This window comes from Primulina huaijiensis, chromosome 6, assembly GCF_012295235.1.
Source record: "Primulina huaijiensis isolate GDHJ02 chromosome 6, ASM1229523v2, whole genome shotgun sequence".
NCBI lineage: Eukaryota > Viridiplantae > Streptophyta > Magnoliopsida > Lamiales > Gesneriaceae > Primulina > Primulina huaijiensis.
In genome coordinates, this window is record NC_133311.1 from 14,065,398 (window position 1) to 14,077,836 (window position 12,439).

The following is a 12,439-nucleotide window of genomic DNA, read 5'->3' on the forward strand; positions in this document are numbered from 1 at the left end:
GTACGGGCGACTTGGGTCGCCCTCCTCTCCCGATTGCAGGTTGTGAAGTGCCGTCGTTTTATAAACCATATTGCGCCATCGTGCCCTTCAAAATCCAATCCAACTCTATTCAATTAAAACCTGGAATAAACCCTACCTTGGATTCAATTTCGCTTTTCACAATTTTACGGATATACTAGTTCTAGACAATCCGGATCGGCAATGGCGGTTCGGGCGACTATGACCCGGTTTCCGGCCGACCCGAGGGAGCAGGAGTGCGGCTTGCCGTGGGGCATCACGCTGATGCCTTTCGCCGCGAAGGATGAGAACGGGAACCCGCCGGTGTACGGGTCCGGCGGGGAGTTGTTACCGCGCTGCGAGAATTGCTGGGGCTATTACAATACCTACTGTGATCAGGATCAATGGTCATGGAGCTGCATACTCTGCGGCACACTAAATGGGCTTTCAGCTCAGTCTATAGCTAGATACTCACTTCCGGACTCATGCCCAGAAAATATGTCGTCTTTTGTTGACCTCGAGATACCACGTAATTGCTGCATCATTCGTTTTGCAACTCTTTATTTCAGTTCATTTTATGTAATTTGAGCTGGTTACGAGTGTTGCTCAGTACAAATGAGGGTGCAATTTCATAGTGTTGGGTCTATATGCAGAGTTAATTGTTTGTTATTCCGTTAGGGTGAGGTGTGAATTGTTCTGGTGGACCCAGGAATCTGTTGTGCTGCTTGCTGGAAAAAAATTTTCATGGTTCTGTAGCATTGGTACATTTTGTCGTTTGAAAGGCAGATGCAACGCTGCATCTCTTTCCCACGAATAGTTGTTCAGCTTTATAGCTGATCACTTTAACTCCATTTTAATGCTTGTTTGCCACTAGGTAGTGTGGGATTGTATCATTTTATTAGATGTTCATTAAGTGTCACTGTGTTATCAGTCTGTTGCTCTGGCTTGATGAGATCTGATAAGGTACATATTGTTCTGTCAATATTGATCTAGCATAAACAGGGTTTACATTATCAGAGTGTTTTATACTTGTTTTTTGGACATATTTGGTGGTTTGAATCTATGGTACTTCTTGGTGTTCACTTGTGTGCTGCAATGTTATCTATTTGTAAAGGCATTGAACGATGTGGCAACAATTTGCATTGCTAAGGAAGACAGTAGGTTGGCTCTAATATTTCTGTCATTGGGGAGAGCGTATTTCACATGCATAAATTGATTGGCGTGTGCTGATATAGTGTACAAAGATTTGGATACAGTAATATATTAATGATATTATTGGAAAGAGCTGCATGAATATGCGCATGCTCACCTTGCATGTGGGGTTTCTGAGATTGATTGTTGAGATGACCCTACAACAGTAGCCATGTATTAAGTCTTGTAGTTGATCAACTTTTTATTGATTGTTTTATGGTGGCAGTGGAAGAATCAGAAGAAATGCAGCCAAGGCCAGTCTATGTTGCCGCAGTTGACCTCTCTTGTAAGATTTTGTTTTAAGTTGTGGTAATGTATAACTGCTCTAGGTTATTTCCTATTCATTATCTTTTGGTAACACTGAGATTCTACTCTCTTCGATATGGTTTGGAACTGAATGTGTGAACGAGGATTTTCTTGTTGATTGCTTGAATGTACAGTAATGATGAGAGCAATTATGCTGATGGAAATTTATTTTATGAAAACCATATGTTAGATCTGTCATATTTATGTGCTCATTTTTTGGCTAGAAGATAGAAGAGTTAGGAATATACCTACATTGTTATTGGAAGTCCTTTATATCCATTAATGTTAATTGAGTTTCATTGTAAATATAAAAATGAATGGTGACAGAAATAAAATTGCACTTATCCAAGTGTATTGGTTCGGTTTTTACGGAACATGAATCTGACATATATAAACTCCTTTTGAATGTCCATCTTCGATTAGCTGACGATTGTTGTTCCCTTCTTCTTGGTAATCTTACCTTTTCCAGCTTTTCCATATGGGGATGAATCTAGGACTAATATGATGTTATATTTGGGACTTTGCTATTAGAGCTCTTTGCCCATCTATTGAATCTTATTCTAGAAATTCCTATTCATCGGGAACAAGTCTTGGCTTCAAAGCTAGTCATTTAGGTAGGGATGTAGCCGAGCCGAGGCTATTCGGCTCGAGTTCGGCTCATTTAAGATTTATATAGGTTGAGCTCGGTTCGAGCTCGGCTCATTTTGAAATTATTAAGCTTGCGAATAGCTCGAGCTCGTTCGTTTAAAGCTCGTTTATCATGTTTAACGAGTTCGACTCTATCTCGGCTTGAGTTTGATTCGTAAGAGAATTCGAATCGAGTTCGAGCTCGATTCGAAATTTTCAAGCTCGAATTTGAGCTTTTTCGGCCATTGCTAGGTTAACAGCTCGAAAACAAAAACTCCATTTTAAGCTCGATTTTGGTTCAGAATATAGATCCAGAATAATTATAAAAAGCACAATTACATAGAAATACGATGATATACTACCAATTAACAATAAATCTGTTAAACAATCGGACAGCCCATAATAAAAAGAGAATTTTCAAGCATGTTTTCCATCAAATCTGTCAAAAAAATTGCTAAAAAACTGTTGGATGCTCTGAAATCATGTAAATTGTGAAGCAAAGATCGGTGAAATCGCTGGTGACGAATGTGAGTTTTAGCTTTGAGTTTTGACCTATGATAATCAGCAGAGAGCACACCAAACAATGAAGAGATGTTTGGAACTCTAAAGGAGAAGTGGCGGAGAACAATGTAAAAGGCGATGAGAGAGGCCGCGTGAACAGAGAAGAAGAAGCGGCGCTCACTCTTCAGGGTTTAGAGTTTTAAAACGTTAGTGAGATTGAGAATAATGGAAGGGATGTAAGGGAGGCAAGAAATTCGACTTTCAGAAGCCCTTGAAAGTTTATTTCTCGGTCCCATTCTTCTTGTCAACACTTGATTGGTACGGTGCTAAAGGGAGGGAATCTATTGCGGTTTTGGGAGGATAGGTGGGTGGGTGAGTTGTCTTTCAAAGATAGGTTTCCTCACCTTTTTCTACTTTCTTCGTTTATCAATAAACCAATTGCTCATTTTTACTCGGTCTCTGGTACTCAGGGTGATTCGGCTGTTCAGTGGGATGTGAGGTTCAGAAGAGGGTTGAATGACGTCGAGTTGGGAGAGTACACTACCCTTTTAGGGATTTTAGAGTCAGTTCCTTTGAGTGTGGGTTCGGCTGATGCAAGGGTGTGGTTAGGGGATTCATCGGGTGTTTTTTCTGTCAAATTTCTTTACTCTTCTTTTCTCCCAGATATTAATAATCATTTCTCAGCTTATTTCACTAACGTCTGGAAAGTACCGATCCCACAAAAGGTAAAGGTTTTTTCTTGGATAGTTGCTCTGGGCAGATTGCAAACTTGTGACACTCTACAGAAGAGACAACCGAGTCAGGTATTAGGTCCACAGTGGTGCACATTGTGCAAGTCAAGTGAGGAGAATCAAGATCATCTTCTGATACACTGCTCTTTTACGAGACGCATCTGGAATAGGGTTATGCAACACCTGGGTTTCGAGTGGGTTTTTCCAGCATCTTCCAGAGACATGTTTGTCATGGAAAACAGAATTAAATTTGGAAGGGGAGCAAGGATTTTCTGGTACATCATTGTGCATTGTATCTTTTGGTCGACATGGATGGAACGCAATAACAGAATTTTCAGTGACAAAGCAGACTCGTCGGATGATTTATGGGAGAAGATTAGATTCAGGGTAACAAATTGGACGACTAATGTGCCAGTGTTTCATCACTTACTTTTATCAGATCTAGTTAGGGATTGACGTTTTATTTACCTCTAAAATTATAATACTAATTATTAGGTTGATGTACCGTGGATGACTCATCCACTATCTCTGTAACCGCGACTTTTCTATTTTAATAATATTATAGTTTCCAAACAAAAAAAAAGATGATAATGCTGGGCCTGAGCTAGTTAAGTATTCTTAAAAATATATTTATTATATTATATAATAGAAACATAAAAATATTAAATAGAAGTTCACGAGTTGTTCACGAACTATAGATCAAAATAATTTTGGCTTGAGTTCGCTAAAAAAAAAGTTCGAACATATTCGAGTTTGGCTTGAATTCGATAATTTCATTTTGTTTTTAGTATTTAACTATTGATATTGGATAATTTAATTTTAATTACCAAAATAATAATTCATTGTATATGATTCTAATTCTTTTTGTATATTTAAAATTAAATTGTTATTTCATTCATAAATAAAAATATAAGTATGATCCCAGTAGTTATTTTCAATACATTAATAGGTTTCATTTAGATAATTTCATTTATTAAAAGTTTAAAATATCATTCATTATATATAGTTCTATTCTTTTTAGATGTTTTAAATTGAATTGTTATTGTAGGAACGAGCGCTTGCCGCTCTACCAAAACTATAACTGGTGGTAACAGTACAACTCAAATATTTTAAATCGCAACAAAAGCTTAACCACGACGTTTCGATTGCTCTATCCAGCAAGGACAATTATTGCACCCCAACAATCTCTCTCCCAGTAATTGCACTCTTTGTAATCAATGAAAATCGAACACATGACTTTGACTCTGGTAACAATTGTAGGACTGAGTACTTGCCGCTTTACCAAAACCTATATTTTGTGGTAATTGTGCAACTCAAATATTTTAAACCACAACAACAGCTCAAGTGCTACGTTTCTATTGCTCTACCCAGCAAGGACAATTATTGCACTCCAACAGTTATTTCATTGCATTAGAACATTTAGTGATTGAATAATCATTCATTAGACATATTAAACACAAAACTATTATCATGTTATCATAAAATTCGTTTCTTACCTTTGTTCTGTTTTAATCATTCCAATCATGACGTAATAAGATTCATTTTATCAAAAAAGAATGAATTCTTTCTAATTTTTAATCATAATAAGTTCGATATCATTAGCTTAAAATATTTGGTAATGTCAAATGACGTATCAATTTAGTATATAAAATGTTTAATTAACCATCATAATATACCATCTTAGAATTTAGATTTTAGTTCTTTTATCAATATAAATTCAATATACTTTATTTAAAATATTATTCTAAAATATCTTAGTTTTAGCAAATTTATTGATTTAAAATTATTTATTGTAAATGGTTCATAAATCATACTAAAATTTAGTTTTACAATTTATTTGATTAATGATAAGTCTAATTTTATTATTCTAAACCTATAAAGTTATATTATTATTCTATGAATTCTCCTGATGATATATAATTATGTAATTAATTTTTCTAGATATGTCAATGCGATATATTTCATTATAAGATTTTATTATATTTTATTTCTTTATTATGTTAGTTTTTGAAAGAATGTTTCGACATAATATATACAAGTTTACTTGAATTTGCAATCGTCTTAATATTACAAGTTCATGTTATTTTAATGTGTACAGTCCTTTTAAATGAATTATCTGGTATGTTTTTGTTGAGTTTTATTTATTGATTATGCTAGTTTTTTAAATAATATTTTATTATAATAATGTGTAAATTCACTCAAGCGCATGGCTTAGTGGTGTAAATTTTGGGTTGAAAAACATAATAAGTTGGTGAATTTCTGTTATGTTATTTTATTTATTGTGTTTTAAAGAGCATTTTAGTATAATGATCTGCAAATTAAATTTAAAAATGTAATTGTAGCTAAATAGCGTAAATTCATCTTTTTTTAACAAGATCTGGTGTTCAAATCATTCCAAATACATTAGTGTTATTATTTTTATTCATCAACTCAACAAATGAGCGGAGCTTGAGCTTGAGAGCCATATAAATTAGCACATTCACGAATATGTAGACGAGCCAAGCTCGAACAAGATAAACGATCCGAAATCGCGAGCCGAATATCCTGAAGTTCAAGCTTAGCTCGATAATATTAACGAACGATCTCGAACGAGCTTTTTTCGGAGCCGAGCTCCAAATAACTCGTGAGCGGTTTGATTCGTTTACATTCCTAATCATAGGGCTTCAATGACCAGTCATTTCGTCGTGGGACCTAATTTTGGGACAAATCCCGTATCCATGAAATGAGATATCAGTGCTAGAAGTGAAAGTAAAGTGCTTGTGGTTTTTAACTTAATCCATGAACCGCTAACCAACTATTTGCCTCTTCTAATTCACTGAATTGTGTAAAATTTGCAGCGTCTGAAGAATTTTTGGAACTTACTAAAAGTGCCCTCTTAGCGGCATTGGAAGGTATGTCATCTTCTTGCATGTATGAGCTATAATAGTAAGTAGATATTCTGATATATCTGTTTTTTTTTTAACAGCTCTAGCACCTGAATCGCTTTTTGGTCTTGCAACGTTCAGCCATAAAATAGGCTTATATGATGTTCAGGGTCCCATACCAATGGTGAAGAATGTATTTATTCACCCTGATTCTCATGTTGGGCTCGCAATGGAACTTGAAGATGTCATGCCATTATTTTCATTTTTGGCTCCTGTATGTTAGCTGGTTTTTCCATGCAATGAAGCTTTCTCTTTGTTTTTTAATGGTTATTTAGTGTTGGCTTTATATTGTTAGTTCTTTTACTTGCAGCTCAAAATTTTGATGCGATAAGCCGATGTTCAATTAACGTTGTTGTAGGTTGACACGTGCAAGGATCGTATTGCATCTGCTCTTGAAACTCTAAAACCGACTACTTCATGGGAACGGACAACAGCTGCGGGTCAAGTAGTAGATGGGGTGTTACTTGGTGGGCGAGGTTTTGGAGTTGCAATGGAAGCTCTCCTGAAATATCTTGGATCGGAATATGGAAATACCTATGCACTAGGTACCATGGCAATGTAGATTCTTTTGAATCTCTTTGTATATTGTCACAAATTGGCTAGTTTTCTTATTCATGGATGTCTCTCAATTGAGAATTTTTATATTATATCTTATCTGTCTGAGCAGCTAAAAGATTCGCTAATATTTTCATTTTGTTTGTTTCACTAAATTGAAGAGCAGCCAGAGTTTTTGCCTTTCTATCTGGCCCTCCAGATTATGGTCTTGGCCAGCTAGACACAAGACGCTATGGTGAGCAATATGCTAGCAAAGGAGAAGACGCAGATTGTGCTCTCCTCCCAGAGCAGACTCCATTTTATAAGGATTTGGTACTTATTGTGATCTAATGGAGATATTTTGTTGCCAAGTTTGTTGGAAATTAATTGTTGACGTATATCAAACAGGCTGCTGTTGCTGTTCAAGCTGGCATTTGCGTGGATCTATTTGCTGTGACGAATGAGTACACTGATTTGGCATCTTTGAAATTTCTTAGTATTGACAGTGGAGGCTCTTTATTTTTATATTCAAATACCGATGATTCTACACTTCCTCAGGACATGTGAGTGTTGAAAACCTACTTCAAGAATTATTTTGCAACTTGGGAAGGGTATAATAAGTACGTTTTTGTCCAAATACTTGGTTGATGCACCAGATTTTTTTGGTACAAAATGAACTAAATCCTTGTATTTACCTGTTCTAGATTTAAGGTATTTTCTTTTTCACCTTCTTTGTCAACTCATATTATATTCATGATCTGATTGCAGGTACCGTATGTTAAGTCGTCCATATGCGTTCAATTGTGTTATGCGCTTAAGGACATCTTCTGAATTTAAGCTTGGCCATTTGGTAAGTCTGAATCTTTCGACTTTTATTTCTTGTCCTTCACTTAGATATTAATACTTGCAATTTTATGCTGCAGTATGGGCATTTCTTTCCTGATCCACAGTATGAAAACGTTCAGCATGTTATTTGCTGTGACTCATTTGCCACATATGCATATGATTTTGATTTCGTGAATGACAGTGGATTCCCCAGGTAAAAGAAATACTTTATTCTTTGTCCTGTTCATTATTCCTCTGGTATAGTGATTTTGGTTGTGTTTGGAACAATCAAAGTCAGCTGATTATTCCTTGGTTCTTTAAAACAATGCTGCAATAGAGTGCAGATTATTTTTTTTCCCGATGAGTGATTGATTTTCAGATGATAGCAAATGCCTGATAGATTATTTTGCTTAACAGTACGATTTGACTAGCAAACGGTACCGAGAACCAAAAAATGAGACAGTAACAATCCAGAAACAGCACATTATCCAGTCCCTCCCATCATGAACATGTTACTAGTGTTCTGAAGAAAATCCCTTTACCCACTTTGAATAAGCTTGAGTTGTTGCAATGTGTGTTTTTCTACTGAAACCAAGGTTTCGTTTTTTGTATTCCCATATTTAGATGGATGGCAGTTTGGTAGGACAGACAGTCATCCTTAGAGTAACCATTCTATTATCATCGGTATGTTTAGATGGAGAAGATGCTCACCATGTAGTTCTGATTGGTGAAGGTGGGGAGGAGTTAGAGTGGAATGCCAAGGGAATTTTACCTGCATTCTATCAATCATAAATGGAGCATGTGCCTCTATGATCTGTGGCAAGCATTATTCTAGCAATGTGTGAGTTTCAGGAGAAAGGGAAGGCTAATGAAAAAGCCTTGAAATGTCTAGACTCTTGTCACTATACCAATCCCCACCCACCGTGTCCTTTCCCGAACACTGAAACAAGAAAAACCTTTCTAAAGTTTTTACGACATTTTATCGTGCCATAGATGCTATCATGTGCTAACTTTGGACCATATAAAATGATGTTTTTCTTGGAATGGATGGAAAACTGTAATTGGTTCCTCAATTTTATTGTGTCAGGTTTCTTCTTTGTTTTCTTTTTTCTTTTCTTTTCTTTTTTTAAAACAGTGTGATGCAAATAGATTAGTACGTATTTTGCCTGCAGACACAGCCAAGAAATGCCTACATTGCAGATTGCATTTCAATACTCTGTTGTTGTGCCACCCATTGAAAAGTCAATTTCAGGTTCAAGCCCTACAAGTAGGTATGCTTCTGTTGATGCATTTTATTAGTTTGTACATTTATGTTAAAGTGCATTTGAGTTGTCTAATCATGATACAGTCCTTTATATACCTGCTTATTCAGGAGTTTGGTGTTAAAATTCTAGCTTCACAAAATAGAAGCCAAATTCGATCCTTATCTTAGCTGTATTCAACTTATTATTAAACTAAATTATTAGGCATGTGTTCCAATTACAGCAACTCGGAAAATATAACTTTGAACCAATCCCTACAAAAAAGCAGGACGTTTGTAAGCACAACACGGGTGTGCATGATTTTGCATGATGCTCCGCTCGCACCATTGGGAAACAATGCCTATAACTGGAAAAGAGTATCAAAATGTTATATAAAACAATCAAATTATAATTTTGAATTAGCATTACTTGACTCCCAGATAAAAAAAATTAGCCCAAAACGAAATTCAGAAACACAGAAAATTGCGAAGAATTTAAAAAGACAGAATCAAGGAGCTTTGGGCTATTCTGTTTCTGGATCCACCATCTCTGCTCGTTTCAGTGAAATCTTCTCTCCAAACTGCTGTTCTTAGGTACAGAAGTGTAACCGTAAAAAATCAAATTATGGGAAACATTCATATGGCCCGAAATCATTCCGGATTAAAAAAAAGTGAATGTACCTAGAGGTGCTTGACCAGCTAGAAACAAGAAAATAAATTGTATCACCATATGGCTCAGCGCACATGATCATGTACTTTTCATATATTTTCATCTTCTGTGCCACCCCAGAACGAGTGGTACAATGTAACAAAAATTAACAAATACTTGAGTAAATTGTGAGTGTTACTGGACTACACAAGCTGAATATTTGTTTTGATCCAAGTTTATGGCTTAAGAAACTAACTTGAAGAGTTCAGCAATTTCTATCTTTGAATTAGAAATGTGCTAAAGCTTTCTGAGAAATCAAATGAAATTTCAATTATTTTTGGGTCAGGAGTTTTGAAGTTGATCTGATGTAATTGCAATTGCTAGGACAATTTCCGTTATCCCTACTGTAGCTAAACTTGCACCTTCTGCCTGTGGAGAATTGTGCAAATCTTACACTTCTTACACCTCCATTTCTTTAGTTCGAGTTTGAACATTTTAAATGTGTACAGAGCTAAATATTCCCTGAAAAGGAGACTGAGAATCAGAACCATACAATTTGGAACAGCACGGAACATCAACGAGATTTATGATAGTGTTGATCCTGAAGTTGTTCTTTCTATCCTTGTTCACGAGGTAAAATTCTGCCTCTAAAAACTCTTCTTTGCTTCAAGCCAGTTTGATTGTGTTTTGGCAAGTTTACTTCTGTTCTTTTAGCTTTAGTGTTTACTGTCAGTTGGTCCTATCATTTTTATCCGGCATAACTATTCTCAGGTGATTTTGGCCTCTTTGGAGCAAGGAGTTCGAGAGGGCCGGAGTTCACTTCAAGAGTGGCTTGTAAATCTTACAGCTCAGTACGATGATGCTTGCAAGATTTCTGAATACCCGAGAGGAAGTATGACGACCGCTAATGTTGACATTGCGTTCACCCAATGCCCTCAGCTGCAACCTTTACCCCGCTTAGTCTTTGCCTTGCTAAGGAACCCACTTCTTCGCCTTCATGAAGAAGGAGTTCATCCAGACTACAGAATATATCTCCAGTGTCTGTTCAGTGTTATTGAACCTTCGTCACTTAGCCGTGCTATATATCCGCTGTTGACATCGTATGAAACTCCAGATAAACAAGCGTTTCCTCGCCATTCCTTGAGTCGTGCAGCACTCGTAACAAGTGGCAGCCCAATATTTTTCCTCGATGCATTTACAACTCTCATTGTATTTTATTCAACCACAGCTGACCCTGCAATTGCTTTTCCTCCACCTCAGGACTGTAAGTCATCTCATTCATCACTTTACCATCGGTACACTAAGAGCGCGGTGCCCTCACTCGACTTTAAAAGTCAAATTTTTGTGTGTAATTTTTTGAAGATCTAGCTTTTAATGTTCCCAATATGGTAACCATCCCCGAAATCTATTTTATGCCTTGCTTTTCAACATGTTGGTGCTCACTAACAATTTTACTACTCTCTAACACAGGCTTGTTAAGAACCACGATCAACAAGCTAAAGCAAGAGAGGAGTATAACTCCTAAGCTCATTTTTATCAGGGGAGGGCAGGACGATGCGACGGTGTTCGAGAACTATCTTATAGAGGAGCAAGATGTTGAGGGAAGTGGCTTCACGAGTGTACTGGGCTTTGTTTCTTTTCTTGATGAGATAAGTCATAGTGTATTAGTTTACAAAAAGCAATAGATGCTATATATACCTTTGGTCGTGTGTTTGGAGCTCTTTTGTTGCCTTCACGGAAAGGATTTTTATCATTTGAGAAATGATGTTGAATGGACAATCGGATCGAATTCAAAAGTTTTGAATGTAATTTGTTAAAATATTGTTTAGAAGGCTATTGATCTGGCTTCAATTCACTTCCAAGACGATGGTATTTTAGAATTTATATTGCTCGTGAAAGTGGAAAACATAAATGCAGCAAATATATAGTTATTTAAAAACGTAGCTTCATAAGATTTTAATCTCAAATATTTTTTATATGGCTCCACTTGACGAAAATTTGTAATCAATCATTATTATCTTAAAAATAACCAAAAAAAAAAGGATACGAAAAAGGACTTAAAATCCATGTATCCCTTTCAAAAAATNAAACTTGTTAAAACTCAGAGAAGTTATAATTTTATTTTTAATTTCAATTTTTTTAACAAGAGTATTTTTTTAAAAAAATTGATTGGACATGCTCACGACATATGCAAACGAGACCAATAATTTTAGAAAATAAACACACAATTTGAGTGGATTTTTTTTTTGAATAATATGAAATTATTTATTCTTTTAATCTATCCATCCAAATATTTCCTTAGAACTGAGTTATGTTTGATACAAGACTCAGACCACATCGTTTTATAAAATAAAAACAATGAAACACGTCTTATTTTCCTAAGACTTAAAAATCAAGCAACATATGGAATACAAAAAAAGACTCAAACCATAAGAATATGATACTTTGATGAACCCCAACATGTTGTTTTTCAAAACAAGAATCGATGGTTTATGATTCAACTTTGAATTGTTGTCTATGGTACTTGTAGTACCTGACACACACGCAACTCAAGAAATTGTGCAAACAAAATTAGCACACCTAGTGGGATCGGAGATATGCCGTCAAAGACGAGAAAATCCTGAAGAGAGTGGAAGTTCCACCAAACCTTGAATAAGATATGATTGAAGAAAGTGCACAGAAAATTTCTGTTCAAGACATAGTTAAACAGATTGAAGGCCAACATCATGGTCATGGTACATTCAAGGGAATGCAGAAGCCTCAAACCAAAGCAAAAAGTAAAAGTGTCAAAGATTCTGGCCGATGGTAGTCTAGCCTAGGTGAAAGCAGTGGTGAAGCAGACAACAATCAAATATGTGAAGGCAAGTCGGGGGAGCAACTATCCCAATGAGATTGAAAAAAGACCCAAAAATGG

At 35.9% G+C, this 12,439-nt stretch overlaps 1 protein-coding gene across 1 annotated transcript; it reads left to right on the top strand.

Annotated features, from left to right (window-relative positions):
- Positions 1-11: 11 nt before the first annotated feature.
- LOC140979561 (protein transport protein SEC23 D) lies at positions 12-11,375 on the top strand. Its single transcript, XM_073445005.1, has 13 exons — positions 12-526; positions 1,415-1,474; positions 6,191-6,244; positions 6,319-6,491; positions 6,636-6,822; positions 6,999-7,144; positions 7,220-7,374; positions 7,580-7,661; positions 7,735-7,850; positions 8,809-8,907; positions 10,035-10,158; positions 10,297-10,789; positions 10,996-11,375. Exons 1-13 carry the CDS (start codon positions 202-204, stop codon positions 11,208-11,210), a joined length of 2,229 nt encoding a protein of 742 aa, XP_073301106.1. The 5' UTR covers positions 12-201; the 3' UTR covers positions 11,211-11,375.
- The last annotated feature ends 1,064 nt before the right edge of the window (positions 11,376-12,439 follow it).